This window comes from Bombina bombina, chromosome 5 (assembly GCF_027579735.1).
Source record: "Bombina bombina isolate aBomBom1 chromosome 5, aBomBom1.pri, whole genome shotgun sequence".
Lineage (NCBI taxonomy): Eukaryota > Metazoa > Chordata > Amphibia > Anura > Bombinatoridae > Bombina > Bombina bombina.
Genome location: NC_069503.1, coordinates 569311647 through 569329039, shown reverse-complemented (window position 1 = coordinate 569329039; position 17393 = coordinate 569311647). Strand labels below are relative to the sequence as shown.

Genomic DNA, 17393 nt, shown 5'->3' with positions numbered 1-17393 from the left:
AAGTACATAATGCCCCAGCTCAAATGTATGACTAATTTATGGAGTTTTGCTATTCTTTCAGAATTGCTACTGTCTTTTCACAATGTATCGTAAGCGATATTTATGCTGAATTGCCATTGTATTAGTTGTTTGCATTTGTGTAAGTTGTAACTGGTAATTTCACAATGGTAATCACCGTTTACTTTCAACTAATGCTCGAATGAGAAACCTTTACTTTAAGCTTGTAAAACAAATGCACAGATGTTTGCAATATATTTGCTGTAGCACTTTTAGACAAGAGGTATTTATTCTAAAAATCTTGCACAAAATACTGCTCCATTTGTAATCTAGGCCATACATTTTAAGATGTTTTTAAGGGACAATATAAAATATATGAAAAAGAGTTCCTTTGTGTTTATTTTTGCAAATTAAATAGCTGGTTGTGTTCCTTGATAATGCAACCCATTAAAATGGGTAGAGCTTGTATGGAAATCAGATCTCTTTATTTGATCTCTTTATATACAAACACATGCCTCCTTATCTTATCTCTGTCTGTATATCAAAGCCCAATACTTAGACCCTGATATTCAAAGGTTCTCCAGCCTGGAGAGAAATTGCAGTTCAGACTTCAAAGGGTTTGAACTCACTGAATATTCAACAGAAAAAGAGTGAAACTCTCCATCACTGCGAGATCTCTCTCATTTCCATATATAAATGAGAGACATGCCCAGTGCAATATAGCAATGCATGATATTTTTTTGTTTTGTTACACTTTTGTGTTACTTTTGGAAAGTGGGAGGGAGAGACCAGTTCCCTGGGCTGAACAGGGGAGTTCCCAGGGTATGTCTGAAACTCTCTCATCAGTCTTGTGAAATTTTCTAAGCATTTTAAACAAGCTTGTCTTACTGATTTGTCTCACCAACTATATGCAGGTAAAGTTTACTCAAAATTCATAATACACTTGATTAACTAACAGAAAAGTAATATTTATTAAAATATAGACAAAAGTAAGTTAAATTGTTTGTGAAAACATTTCAGTTTAATTTGGAATTGATGCAAATGGAGCCTTTATATCAGCCCCCGGGGTTTTCCAGTTACCTTCTCTCTCCCATGTGGCATTTTCTATACCAGTGAGCTTCATTGGTTTCTATGGAAGGCATCTCTCTTCTCTCTGGGATTTCCAGATTCTTCCTCTTTTCTTAGAAAATTCAGTAAGTTCTGCTCTATAATCAGAATTTGTAAAACCACAATCCCAAATACACTGCTGTATGCAAAAGAAAATACAACATAGAAAGTGCAAAGTTTAAATGTAATACAATTTAATCTGAAGTGTAAAGTGATATAATATAGAAAGCACAGAATTGCACTGGGTTTGTCACTCCTTCATATACAGAAATGCATGTAATTCCCTTTGGATAAGTAAAGTAAAATTTGCCTTTTGAAAATTTCACTAGGGAGCTCACTAGGGATGGGCGAATGTGCAAATTTTCGAATTTCGAATGTAGAACGAATGTTATTACCGAAATTCGAATTCTAAATTCGAATGTCGATAAGAACGAATATTCTTAAAAATTTGAAAATCGAATGTTATTTACAGTTTTCGAATGTCACTTTCGAATTCGAATGTTTATAATTATATCGAATGTCTACATTCGAAATTCGAATTTTTCGAATTCGAATATAAATTCGAATTTTTCGAATTCGAATATAAATTCGAATTTTTCGAATTCGAATATTGCATAATTCGAATATTACATTTAAAAGCATTAGAAATACTATTACAATCTAAATTCGAATTTTTCGAATTCGAATACACGTATTGCATAATTCGAATATTACATTTAAAGAAAAAGCATTAGAAATACTATTACAATCTAAATTCGAATTTTTCGAATTCGAATATTGCATAATTCGAATATTACATTTAAAGAAAAAGCATTAGAAATACTATTACAACCTAAATTCGAATTTTTCGAATTCGAATACACGTATTGCATAATTCGAATATTACATTTAAAGAAAAAGCATTAGAAATACTATTACAATCTAAATTCGAATTTTTCGAATTCGAATATTGCATAATTCGAATATTACATTTAAAGAAAAAGCATTAGAAATACTATTACAATCTAAATTCAAATTTTTCGAATTCGAATATTGCATAATTCGAATATTACATTTAAAGAAAAAGCATTAGAAATACTATTACAATCTAAATTCGAATTTTTCGAATTCGAATACACGTATTGCATAATTCGAATCTTACATTTAAAGAAAAAGCATTAGAAATACTATTACAATCTAAATTCGAATTTTTCGAATTCGAATACACGTATTGCATAATTCGAATATTACATTTAAAGAAAAAGCATTAGAAATACTATTACAATCTAAATTCGAATTTTTCGAATTCGAATATTGCATAATTCGAATATTACATTTAAAGAAAAAGCATTAGAAATACTATTACAATCTAAATTCGAATTTTTCGAATTCGAATATTGCATAATTCGAATATTACATTTAAAGAAAAAGCATTAGAAATACTATTACAATCTAAATTCGAATTTTTCGAATTCAAATATTTTCGAATGTAATCGAAAATCGAATGTTAGAATGTTATGTAAACATTCGAAATTCGATTCGAACGAACGAATGTGTTAAAATTCGTGCCGTTTTTCGAATGTTACGAAACATTCGCCCATCCCTAGAGCTCACAGTACTGGACGATCATTTTAGAATTTTTTACTTGAGCAGAGAAATTTTAAATATCAGGGTCTTAGAGAGAAAAACTGGAAATTAACATTTTATTACTTATCTCTCCTACCTCCCACTGGGAATGTAATTTCTTCTGCAGGCTGTGCTTAAAGCATAATTAAGGTAAAGGAGCTATTTGTAAAAAAATATTAATACACAGCAGCAGGTGAAATAAATATTTGTGAACAAATGAAAGGGGAGAAAATGTTATAGTACATTGCCCTTTAAACAACACTATATTATTTCTCTAAAAATAAAACTTTTCACATGTCTAAACTAAGTTGTGTAGAATGTGTCAGTAAGGTAAACTTTCTACTTTCCACTTGCAAAAATATAATTCTTAGCTGAGAATAACATGAAAAAAAAACAATAATGTTCAATACATGTAATTGACGGCCCAATTGTCTCAACTTTGCCGGTTCTGAAGGGTTTTTTCATGCCGACCCACCCTTGTGGAACTATCTTTAAAAAAGGGGCAGTTCCTGCGAGTGGTGAGATGTCTCCTTTATAAATTACTGGGGATCGCAGGGAAGGAAAATTAGCAGTGAGCAGGGGCGCACTTTAAAAATGAAATCCTGCATCAAAAAACATATAGCATTGCCTTGCTGTCTGCGTATAGCATCTTACAATTGCCTCTATTTCTGTACGTATGTGTTTTTCTATTATGGTATTAAGTATGTTGTCACAACCTTGCCACCTTTTAGTTTTCGAGAAAAAACTGAGATATGTAGGGCAAAAATGTTTAGATAATTAAGCTTAGATTTTAGAAAAAATTTATTACACACACCCTTGGAACATCCATATTCAGCATCCCCTTTTACGATATGTCTTTTGCACATCCAGTGCACGTATGATTTACACTGCATATTTAATACGATTTATTCCTGTGTAATTTACATAAATATTTAAAAATTTTGGTAAAATAAGATTTTTGATTAACATTTCCGTTACGATTTTTGATATATCGTAACAATACATGTTTTACTGCATATTTATGTATGAATGGTTCAATTATTTGTTTTGTAAGATTTTTAAATTTTGGTTTCCATTGTGCACTTTTGTAATGTATGTATCCCCTTCCCATATGAAAATGCAGTATACACCCGTTAGTGGGACACCCAAAAAGGTGCAAAAAGGGGCTTTAAATAATTAAACCAGATAAATAGAATTAATGGCGAGCATTCTTAAATAATCTCGCCAGCCCAGAGACCTTTAGATAATTGAGCCCTAAGAGTTTATGTTAGTCTAACTTTCACATGTAAAATATACAAAGCGATTTTTTACTGGAACTAAATACCATCTAAATATAATTTTATAACAAAACTCCCAGTGGATCAAATTATGTGTTACGTTTTTCACCAACTTATACCAACTCACATGAATTAAATGGTGCTCTGACAAAATGCAGACGGACATTTGGCAGACAGCCTTTTGTCAGACTGACATTTGGCCGACGGACAGAATGCTGAAGAATGTTCCGATTTCGGCCAAGGGCAGATACGCTCCAGAGTGCTCTGTTCTAATCAGAGCCTTGGGCACTGCAACTGCCTCTGGGAACCTTACCATGGGTCTCAGCCCGCACGTCTTGTAATTCTCTGTCTGGGAAATTATCTCTCTATCTATCGAATCTATTTATCTATCATATCTATCTATCAAATTTATCTATTGCATCTATTAATCTATCTATCTAATCTATGTATCTATCTATCTATCTATCTATCTATCAAATCTATCTATCTCATGGCCAGACTGTTATCTGACAGCCACTTGTGTGTCGGCCAAATGTCCATCGGCTAAAAGTCCGGCCACGGAATTAAATAACATTTATTTTAAAATCATTTATTTAATCTGATTTCCTATACATCCATTAATTTAATTTTTAATAATGCATTAATTATATTTTATGTCTTCCCAAATTATTTATTTTTTTATTTGAATTAATTGTTCTACAATAAAATAAACTAGATACAGATATAATTTATGTTCTGCAAATGAATTTTAGCAGTAGTAAAACTCAGCAGGATGATTTCTGTTTTTTAATTTCAACAGAAAAATAATATACATTAAGGCTTCTTAAATGAGATATTTAGGGAATTGTATGACACTCATTAATATAAAAAAATTAAACTTGGTGCAAATAGTATTTATTCTGTTTGTCAAGAACCTGCCAATTAAAATAATCAGTATAATTCCTGGATAAAATGCTGCCAGACCAGGCAGCTGATATCATTAAGATAAAATAGGTGTAAATTAATACCCATATTAGTTAATGGGAACTAAAATATTACATAAATTGCACAATTAAATCGAGAGAATATAGAATAGAGAGAATATTTATAACATGATAATGGTTATGTATTAGATGCAATTATATTGTGCTTTCAATTTTATTTATTTAGTTATACTTTCTTAGGTCAATTAATAAAATGGGTAATATATCACGTTAATTCATTGTGATAAAAAAAAACACGGCAAATTCAGATTAAGTTAAAAGGCAAAGACTAACCAAATACGCTTTCATATTTCTAAAAAACAATAAAAAAAATCAACACCATATGAATTGAAATTGATGTCTTGTTTTTCAAAAACTTAAAGATATAAAATGTTGTCTATGTAACACTTCCTTATCTATATGCATGCTATGTTTTTTTTTCCTGGAACAACCAAAGAAAAAATGATACAAAAGTATATATATGACTTTTAAGATCAGATTTTAGAGAGTGCAAAAATGAGCAGAGCAACTTACATGGAAACCAGTTTACCAATCTTTGATAAAATAATGAACTAGATCCATCAATAATGAACTAGATCCATGCCAAGAGATGTCATTGTAAAGAAAAGCATGGACATCAGCAGAATTTTTTCGGGGGGGGGGGGGGAATAAAATACCCTAAGCATGATAATATCAGTGACAATATGGGAAGCAGAGTTGCTCTTTGGGCTTCATTTATTAAGCATCGTTCCAGGCTTGCATGAAATGGAAGTTAAGAAGCACCTTTTAGGTGGTGGATTGAAATCATACCGATCCGATCGGAATGATTAAGAGCCCCTGCTAGCCGCCGATTGGCCGCCAGTGGGTGGCATTGCACAAATATTTCACCAGAAATGCTTGTGCAAAGTTAAATGCTGACCGCATATGCTGTCGGCATTTATTGAGGACAAGCGGACATGATTCGCTACAGTGAATCATGTCCGCTCGACTTTTAATAAATCTACCCCTTTGTGTGCATTAGCTGCACATAGTTTTAAGCATGGTGGCTCATTGGCACCAAAAGATTGACTGAAGTGAGTGCATGTGCTTAGATATAAAGCAGTGTTTGACAAATTTGATTTGAAAATTTAGGAGCCAGCTCAAAAAAGTAAAAAAAAAAAAAAAAAAAGAATAAGGCATACAATGCATGCCTTCATTCAAACAAACTGAGATACAAACACGGGTAACACAGTCCTTCACAGTAATTTCCCTAGATGCATACAAAACATGTAAATGGACTGCACCCTCAAACCAGACCGGGTGCACATCCTTTGACCCTGCAAAACTCATACCCATTGGTACTCACCAGCACTCAAACAGCTGCAAAGCTGTCAGTGACTCAGGACCTAATATTCAAAAGCTCACCGGCATGGAGAGAAATCACACAAAGTCTTTGGGATATTTTTTTGTAATGCAGGAGTTTCTATTTCCCATAAAGAACACTACATAGCAACATAAACATTTCTTGAGATAACACAAATAAAAAATTGTGAACTTGTAACAATCACAACAGATGTGAACAAATGAAAATAAAAAGTGATGTAGCACTAAATAAGGATATCAAATCCCGCGATCTTTCAGTAGAGGCAGTCCTTAAAAGAAAGGGAAAAACATATAGTAAAGTCCTGCAGGATAAACAATGGATAAGTGGAATGTATTGTACTCATACTTGATAGAGCTATGACTTAGCTCTCAGTGAAAATGCTCATGTTCTGAAGGGGTTTTACATGCCGACCCACCCTTGCGAGTGGTGAGATGTCTCCTTTATAAATTACTGGGGATCGCAGGGAAGGAAAATTAGCAGTGAGCAGGGGCGCACTTTAAAAATGAAATCCTGCATCAAAAAACATATAGCATTGCCTTGCTGTCTGCGTATAGCATCTTACAATTGCCTCTATTTCTGTACGTATGTGTTTTTCTATTATGGTATTAAGTATGTTGTCACAACTTTGCCACCTTTTAGTTTTCGAGAAGAAAACTGAGATCTGTAGGACAAAAATGTTTAGATAATTAAGCTTAGATTTTAGAAACAATGTTATTACACACACCCTTGGAACATCCATATTCAGCATCCCCTTTTACGATATGTCTTTTGCACATCCAGTGCACGTATGATTTACACTGCATATTTAATACGATTTATTCCTGTGTAATTTACATACAAATTTAAAAATTTTGGTAAAATACGATTTTTGATTAACATTTCCGTTAGGATTTTTTATATATCTTAACAATACATGTTTACTGCATATTTATGTATGAATGGTTCAATTATTTGTTTTGTAAGATTTATAAATTTTGGTTTCCATTGTGCACTTTTGTAATGCATGTATCTCCTTCCCATATGAAAATGCAGTATACACCCGTTAGTGGGACACCCAAAAAGGTGCAAAAAGGGGCTTTAAATAATTACACCAGATAAATAGAATTACTGGCGAGCATTCTTAAATAATCTCGCCAGCCCAGAGACCTTTAGATAATTGAGCCCTAAGAGTTTACAGACATCCCAACCTGCAAAAACTCATTTCAGGAAGGTGGCTTCTCCCGCTACTGCGCCGCCAACCCCCCTCTCCCAGTTATATATTGGACACCTTGAAACCCTAAATAAGATAATGAGGCCCATTTATGAAGCTCCGAATGGAGCTTGAGGGCCCGTGTTTCTGGCGAGTCTTCAGTCTTTCAATTGTAAGCTGCTGGTGGAATGCTGAATACGGAGAGCGTATTGCTCTCCGCATTCAGCGATGTCTGTCGGACCTGATCCTCACTGTTGGATCAGGTCCGACAGACATTTGATAATTCGGCCTCAGAGACTTATCATTAAAGTAGCTTCCCACTAAAGTCACATTAAAAAAGTAGCATTATTGCACAACCACATACAACAAACCTATTTTCCAGTGACCGTCCGCTTGTTGAATTCTTAAATATTTTAAAATACAAAGTTTAATTACATGCAGTAAATAAGGTAGTATTTGTGTTTTATTTTATTAAAATCAGTGGGGGCTTTTTGGTTACTGATGCATGCTTTGAGGGTTCTATAATGTCCCAGCAACTAAAGGCATTGCTTAAAGAAACACTTTTCCGGATTTGGGCCACATTGGATCATGGTACTTGGAGTTTCAGGGAGATTGCATTCCATTTGCTGGCATCAGGGAGCCGCTATTAAAATCAGGGAGACTCCCTGAACTTCACGGAGAGTTGGGATGTCTGAGTTTATGTTAGTTTAACTTTCACATGTAAAATATACAAAGCGATTTTTTACTGGAACTAAATACCATCTAAATATAATTTTATAATAAAACTCCCAGTGGATCAAATTATGTGTTACATTTTTCACCAACTTATACCAACTCACATGAATTAAATGGTGCTCTGACAAAATGCAGACAGACATTTGGCAGACAGCCTTTTGTCAGACTGACATTTGGCCGACGGACAGAATGCTGAAGAATGTTCCGATTTCGGCTGAGGGCAGATACGCTCCAGTGTGCTCTGTTCTAATCAGAGCCTTGGGCGCCGCAACTGCCCCTGGGAACCTTACCATGGGTCTCAGCCCGCACGTCTTGTAATTCTCTGTCTGGGAAATTATCTCTCTATCTATCGAATCTATCTATCATATCTATCTATCAAATTTATCTATCGCATCTATTAATCTATCTATCTAATCTATGTATCTATCTATCAAATCTATCTATCTCATGGCCAGACTGTTATCTGACAGCCACTTGTGTGTCGGCCAAATGTCCGTCTGCCAAATGTCCATCGGCTAAAAGTCCGGCCACGGAATTAAAAAATATTTATTTTAAAATCATTTATTTAATCTGATTTCCTATACATCCATTAATTTAATTTTTAATAATGTATTAATTATATTTTATGTCTTCCCAAATTATTATTTTTTTATTTGAATTAATTGTTCTACAATAAAATAAACTAGATACCGATATAATTTATGTTCTGCAAATGAATTTTAGCAGCAGTAAAACTCAGCAGGATGATTTGTTTTTTTATTTCAACAGAAAAATAATATACATTAAGGCTTCTTAAATGAGATATTTAGGGAATTGTATGATACTCATTAATATAAAAAAATTAAACTTGGTGCAAATAGTATTTATTCTGTTTGTCAAGAACCTGCCAATTAAAATAATTGGTATAATTCCTGGATAAAATGCTGCCAGACCAGGCAGCTGTTATCATTAAGATAAAATAGGTGTAAATGAATACCCATATTAGTTAATGGGAACTAAAATATTACATAAATTGCACAATTAAATAGAGAGAATATAGAATAGAGAGAATATTTATAACATGATAATGGTTATGTATTAGATGCAATTATATTGTGCTTTCAATTTTATTTATTTAGTTATACTTTCTTAGGTCAATTAATAAAATGGGTAATATATCACGTTAATTCATTGTGATAAAAAAAAACACGGCAAATTCAGATTAAGTTAAAAGGCAAAAACTAACCAAATACGCTTTCATATTTCTAAAAAACAATAAAAAAAATCATCACCATATGAATTGAAATTGATGTCTTGTTTTTCAAAAACTTAAAGATATAAAATGTTGTCTATGTAACACTTCCTTATCTATATGCATGCTATGTTTTTTTTCCTGGAACAACCAAAGAAAAAATGATACAAAAGTATATATATGACTTTTAAGATCAGCTTTTAGAGAGTGCAAAAATGAGCAGAGCAACTTACATGGAAACCAGTTTACCAATCTTTGATAAAATAATGAACTAGATCCATCAACACTTTTAAGGTTGCCAAGAGATGTCATTGTAAAGAAAAGCATCAGCAGAATTTTTTTCGGGGGGGGGGGGGAATAAAATACCCTAAGCATGATAATATCAGTGACAACATGGGAAGCAGAGTTGCTCTTTGGGCTTCATTTATTAAGCATCGTTCCAGGCTTGCATGAAATGGAAGTTAAGAAGCACCTTTTAGGTGGTGGATTGAAATCATGCCGATCCGATCGGAATGATTAAGAGCCCCTGCTAGTCGCCGATTGGCCGCCAGTGGATGGCATTGCACAAACATTTCACCAGAAATGCTTGTGCAATGTTAAATGCTGACCGCATATGCAGTCAGCATTTATTGAGGACAAGCGGACATGATTCACTACAGTGAATCATGTCCGCTCGACTTTTAATAAATCTACCCCTTTGTGTGCATTAGCTGCACATAGTTTTAAGCATGGTGGCTCATTGGCACCAAAAGATTGACTGAAGTGAGTGCATGTGCTTAGATATAAAGCAGTGTTTGACTAATTTGATTTGAAAATCTAGGAGCCAGCTCAAAAAAGTAAAAAAAAAGAATAAGGCATACAATGCATGCCTTCATTCAAACAAACTGAGATACAAACACGGGTAACACAGTCCTTCACAGTAATTTCCCTAGATGCATACAAAACATGGAAATGGACTGCACCCTCAAACCAGACCGGGTGCACATCCTTTGACCCTGCAAAACTCACACCCATGGGTACTCACCAGCACTCAAACAGCTGCAAAGCTCTCAGTGACTCAGGACCTAATATTCAAAACCTCACCGCCATGGAGAGAAATCACACAAAGTCTTTGGGATATTTTTTTGTAATGCAGGAGTTTCTATTTCCCATAAAGAACACTACATAGCAGCATAAACATTTCTCAAGATAACACAAATAAAAATGTGTGAACTTGTAACAATCACAACAGATGTGAACAAATGAAAATTAAAAGTGATGTAGCACTAAATGATATCAAATCCTGCGATCTTTCAGTAGAGGCAGTCCTTAAAAGAAAGGGAAAAACATATAGTAAAGTCCTGCAGGATAAACAATGGATAAGTGGAATGTATTGTACTCATACTTGATAGAGCTATGACTTAGCTCTCAGTGAAAATGCTCATGTATAAATATTCCAAAGTAAAGATGAACAAGGGAACATCAGGTAAATAAAAGCATTTATTAAAACCCGAGTGACCTGTGAATTTTAATAAATGCTTTTGCTTACCTGGTGTTCCCTGATTCATCTTTACTTTGGAATAGTTATACATGAGTGTTTTCACTGAGCGCTAAGTCAAGTGTGAGTACAATACATTCTACTTATCCATTGTTTATCCTGCAGGACTTCACTATTTGCTTTTCCCTTTCTTTTAAGGACTACCTCTACTGAAAGATCATGGGATTCGATATCCTTATTCAGTGCTACATCACTTTAATTTTCATTTCTCAAGATAAAATTTGTGTTTCTAAAAAATTTTAAGGGCCTCGCCATTCCAACATCTTAGAATATCTCACCTGAGCTGTGAGATTTTGAATATAAGGCCCTCAGGCAGTTAACCACAGGTCAACCTGGGTGCAAAGATCATAGTGAAACTTTCAATACAAAAATATTAGCACAACACATAGAAAAAAGTCCAGCAGTGGTTGCAAAAAAAGGAGTTTATTCGAAAACACACAAGGGATAACAGAGCAACGTTTCAGGAATGATCCCTTTATCAGCTTAATAAAGGGATCATTCCCGAAATGTTGCTCTATTATCCCTTGTGTGTTTTCAAATAAACTCCTTTTCTGCAACCACTACTGGACTTTTTATGTTATGTTTGGAGTATTGTGGTGCTCCTGTGGTTTGCATTAGTACCCCCAGTGCTGGACATCTGTTGTTCATTGGAATAACACATAGAAAGTCAGGCACTCTCTTGCAAGCACACAGCTATATTAAAAGCTATAGTTTTACTTGCAAAAGCAAAATTAAAGTGGGGGCAAGTGCCTCCCTTGCCCTCCATCTGCACACCCATGAAGAAGAGATCATGTTCAAAATTCAGATAAAAAATGAACAGAAAGCAACATGGAAAACCAATAATTACAACTACAGCTCTTAAAGGGACACTGAACCCAATTTTTTTTTCTTTCGTGGTTCAGATAGAGCATGAAATTTTAAGCAACTTTCTAATTTACTCCTATTATCAAATTTTCTTCGTTCTCTTGGTATCTTTATTTACAATGCAAGAATATAAGTTTAGATGCCGGCCAATTTTTGGTGAACAACCTGGGTTGTTCTTGCTGATTGGTGGCTAAATTCATCCACCAATAAAAAAGTGCTGTCCAGAGTCTGAACCAAAAAAATAAATCTTGGATGCCTTCTTTTTCAAATAAAGATAGCAAGGAAACAAAGAAAATTTGATAATAGGAGTAAATTAGAAAGTTGCTTAAAATTGCATGCTCTATCTGAATCACGAAAGAAAAAAAATTGGGTTCAGTGTCCCTTTAAGATTCACATAAATGTTTGTAAGTGTGAAATATTCATATATCTATTTTTTTAGGGTAAAGTAGTCTGGAAAGAATTACAGGTGCCCCCAGGGACTGGCTATGGGTATTTTGTGTGTTCTAGTGATGTGGTTGGGATTTTTCACCTACACCTTGGTCCAGCATACAGAATTCATATAGACCCAATTATCTAATCTCACTGTTGTGTCTCATTACTCCAAGTTTTATTTTGTCATAAGCTAGAGTTGACTATTTAATAGAGAGAGGGGTTTCTTTTTAATTTGTAGATTCTGTAAGTTTTTTAAAATATATTTTGTGATGCTGAAATCCTTCACAGTGGAAAACATTCTACACTCTGAGAAGTGAATAGTGAGATATTAGTTTCTCAAATGTTGCCCAGTCATTATGACTATTTCACATGTGTTCAGGTAGGGAAATCTTTTTAAAATCTGGCCTGCCAGGGTTCCTTTATGGGTGAAATTAAGAAAAACTGTTGTTGAACATGTGGTTTGAACATTTTTTCAGTCTCTAACAGTATACATATGTGCACATCAAAAATGATAGATTTTCTGTGATTATATATAAAATTCTACTGTCAGTGTTATTTCTATGCAGGCTTTCAAGAACACCAACAAAAAAAAAGTGCATTTCAGTATACTTGCAATAGCCAATAAGAGACAGATAAAAATAATTTACTGCACAGATTAAACTATTACTGTGTGTAAAGCGGTGTTCTATTGAGAACTCCAATACATTGAAAACTCCAATCTGACATCACTTTCGGTGATTCCATACATCTTATTTGTCCGTGTCTCAGTAAGTGACAGGATTCACAACCAATCAGATGGGCACTGTAATCGCCTATCTTCACTATCTATTTTGCCTCTGACTGGGGGGTTCAAGAGGGCAAAGCCCCCCTTGTAAACCCCATTCCCCAAGGTTTACTTGTGGTGTATGCAAGAGGATCGTCTGTTTTGCGCCCCCCAAGACAGGCAAAAACAGATAGTGAAAATAGAAGAGTCACCAGAAGTGACGTCAGATTGGAGATTTCGAGGAATTGGAGTTCTTGACAGAACGGCGGCAGTTAGGCTTGTTAAGTCTGGGTTATAGACTTCCAATTCTCATCATAATTGGAAAGCAAACCCTTTTTAGATTTAAAGGGACATGAAACCCAACATTTTTAAGTCATGATTCAGATAGAACATACATTTTTAAACAACTTTCCAATTGACTTATTTGATCAATTTTGCTTCATACTCTTAGTATCCTTTCTTGAAGGACCAGCAATGCACTACTGTAAACTAGCTGAACACATCAGTAAGCCAATCACATGAGGCACATATGTGCAGCTACCTATCAGCAGCTAGCCCCGAGCTCCTCAGCCTACCTAGTAATACTTTTCAACAAAAGATACCAAGAGAACAAAGCAAATTTGATACAATAAGTAAAGAAACTTATTTAAAATAAAAAAAATGTGGATTTCTTGTCCATTTAAATTACATAAAAAGGGGGTTAAACAATTAAAGTCATTGAAAAGTAATTTTTACTTTGCATAATTAAACATCTTACAATCTTAAAATTCAGGTGAGTAAGCTTGTGGTGCAAGAGTTGTAAATATTCATGAATGGAGCCCATAGTTTAACTAAATGTAATCAATTTCGATTTAACACAGTAACTACAGTGTGTCTCATTTTAATATTCCTTTTCAAAAGAATTGGCAAGGAAGCTTTTCACAGGCATGGATAACATTGCTTTTCCAATATCCTTTACTTGGAATGTAATTTAAATAAACACAAAACTTCAATGTGCAAGTTAGTATACTGTAAAATGAGAAGTATAATTAAATACATTGATGGTGCTTGGTAAATTTGGTACATTTTTCCAAGCATTAATCTTTTAAGTAGACTTATGCTACCCTGGGGAGATGCATCTCGATTTTTTTTATTTTTTTTTAAATAAGTTTTTTTTTGGGATTTTTAAATAAAACTGCAATGCTTTTCCTTAAAGGGACATTATACACTCATTTTTTCTTTGCATAAATGTTTTGTAGATGATCTATTTATATAGCCCATAAAGGTTTTTTTTTAAAAAAAATGTATAATTTTGCTTATTTTTAAATAACATTGCTCTGATTTTCAGACTCCTAACCAAGCCCCAAAGTTTTATGTGAATACCGTCAGCTACCTTCTCCAGCTTGCTCCTGTTTGTGTAAAGGGTCTTTTCATATGCAAAAGAAGGGGGAGGGGGGGAGTGTCTTATTACCCACTTGCAGTGGGCTTTCCAGCTGCCTTTTCAATAGAGCCAAACTGACAGCTTCTAAGTAAGTTTTTAAACATTTTTATACTGGATTTTTATATCAGTATCTGTGCATCTTATTCTTTATAGTAGTGCCTATTACATGCAGTTATATGAAAATGAGTGTATACTGTCCCTTTAAAGAAAAAAAGAGTTGCAAATGCTTAAAGGGACATGAAACCCACATTTTTTCTTTCATGATTTAGAAAGAGCGTGCAATTTTAAATAACTTTCTAATTTACTTCTATTATCTAATTTGCTTTATGCTCTTGATATCCTTTGCTGGAAAGCATATCTAGATAGGCTCAGTAGCTGCTGATTGGTGGCTTTACATAGATGCCTTGTGTGATTGGTTCACCCATGTGCATTGTGTTTTCTTCAACAAAGGATATCTAAAGAATAAAGCAAAATAGATAAAATAAGTAAATTGGAAAGTTGTTTAAAATTGTATTCTCTATCTGAATCATGTAACAAAATATTTGGGTTTAATGTCCCTTTAATTTCCTTACAACTAATAAATAAAAGGCAAGCTGATAATAGAGCTAGAAACAAGATAATGAGAAATTACCACAAGTCCTTTTTTAGTGTCTTTATAGTGAAATGGTTAAAAAAAATATCACAACCTACTTGTAAATGTTATCCCATCTTATGTCAAATTTTCCCTGAAGCCGTATTGCCAGTTCACCTTAAATCAATGGCAGTTTTATGCAGTTTTAGAAACAATATATAAGGCACTCATAGGACTTAGGGGATGGTGAAATTTGCCCCCTGTTCTATTGTCCCATCCTGCATTGCCACGCCTCCTTTCAGCTAATTGCACCTACGATACACCCAACTGCACTTATGAAACAACCACTTCCAGCCTTCCAGACTCAATCCACAGGCCTCACTCAATCAGTTCCCAGCCTCCTAGACCTGGCAAATGTATAAAGCATTGCTTTGCATGTAAATGTTTATCCCTTCAATTTTTCAATTCAAGAGACACCTCATTATCCATGCTATTTGTAGTGGGCTCCAATATGCACAACATTCTGTCCCTCTGGAGTTTTTATATTGCATCACCCTTGTACAAGTGAAGCTAAAGTTAGATTTAGATTTAAAGATACAGTGGCACCAAGCAGAAAGCTACCTTTGCATAGGTATCTCTAATGATGCCTTCTTGACCATATAATTGCCAGATTTAATCCAGTGTTTTTAAGTTGCTGAACAAGTCCACCCTTGACTTCCAAATTGCCAAGCCCTGCCCGGCGTGTTCCAAGTTGTTGATTTAGATTGTTACTGACAATATGGTTTCCCAAGTTACTGATCAGGTTCATTCCTGACCACACGATTGCCAAGTCCTGTCTAATATATTTTAAGTTGTTGACTCTGTTTTGCCCTAGACTGTGACATACCCAAGTCCTGTGGGATTGTTTTTTCTGAAACCTCTGGACACATGTAATCTGCACCTAGAATGTCTACACTTGTCAGATACAGGTTAGGATTTTCTCTGTGAGTACGGAGTGCTTAGGAATCTTATATTTAATTTAATTTATCAGTAATATAACCCTCTACATCTCTGTGTAAATATTAACAGTTTATAAGTAATGGGATTTTGTATTAATGAGCTTGTAAAAGCAGTACTTAAGCAGTTCATTTGATAATTGTCCACACTGAAATTGCTGAAATAGGTATAATGGGATTATGTGCACAGCTATAAAAAGCAGCAAATAAATGTTAAATGTGCATTTGGGAACCATCATTATTATTCCACTATATAGCCTCTTCATAGTAAGGGGGTTTAAGAACCCTCCTATGGAATAAAGGACATTAGGTGATTCTCCTTTTGACACTCCTCCATTCTTCAGGATTATTAACAAATAAAATAGATTTGTGCCATCTAATCCTTATAGCAGTCAGCATCGCAGCTAATTAGCCTCTCCACCACTGTAAGTGTGGCAGAGTTAAATCATCCTGATCTGATCTGATTGGGGTGATTTTTAGCTACAAGCGAGCAGGATCGGCTGTGCAATGTTAGATATGGGCAGGTTAACGGGAGCGAACCTTATGCACCTGGCGTTTAATAAATGGAACCTACAGTATACTTTTTTTATTTTTTTTACACACTGTCTCAGCGCTCATGTCAGCACAAACAAGATCTAATTATTTGCTGTTCCAGCTTGCTTGGTGGCATTTCAGATGTTTTACACTCTGTTTTTTCTTTTCATAAATTCTGTTTTCCTTATGATGTATTTTGGTTGCTATCTGGTTTGTTTCAATGGCGCAAAACTTGTAAGATTGTGATTTTATGGTTTGTATACTGGTTGTGTGTGTGTGTCTGTAGTGTGTGCGTATTCTGAACCGAATGCTGCTGCTTCTGCTTACGGCCTTGTTCAGCATTCATTTTTGAAACTAATGCTGAATATCACATTTTAGCTTATATCTAGTTACAAGCACCTGAAACACAGGGTTTAAAATTGAGAGACAAAACATCATTCTATCTAGCATTTATTTAGTGTTTAATGTCCCTTTAATACAGCTACAAAAAATGTAGATTCAATTTAATATATATTGTAATGTGTTTTTTTTTCTTATTATTTTTATTGCAGGATTTATACCACCAGTCTTATGACTGTGTTTGTGTAATGTTTGCATCTATTCCCGACTTTAAAGAATTCTATACAGAATCAGATGTCAATAAAGAAGGTTTGGAATGTCTCAGATTACTAAATGAGATCATTGCAGACTTTGATGATGTAAGTAAAATATTTTGCAGAATGATACACACACACATAGCAATTTGTGAAAAGTGCAAAAAATACAAGGGCATATTCCAATGCACACATTCATGCTTGTGTACACACAAACA

At 34.2% G+C, this 17393-nt stretch overlaps 1 protein-coding gene across 1 annotated transcript in view; it reads left to right on the top strand.

Moving 5' to 3' along the window:
* ADCY2 (adenylate cyclase 2) overlaps window positions 1-17393 on the top strand; it is a 1612539-nt gene that overhangs the window by 1528643 nt on the left and 66503 nt on the right. Inside the window, exon 25 of the mRNA XM_053715803.1 lies at window positions 17134-17280. Coding sequence (XP_053571778.1) covers window positions 17134-17280 — 147 coding nt within the window. The remainder of the gene's footprint in view (window positions 1-17133; window positions 17281-17393) is intronic.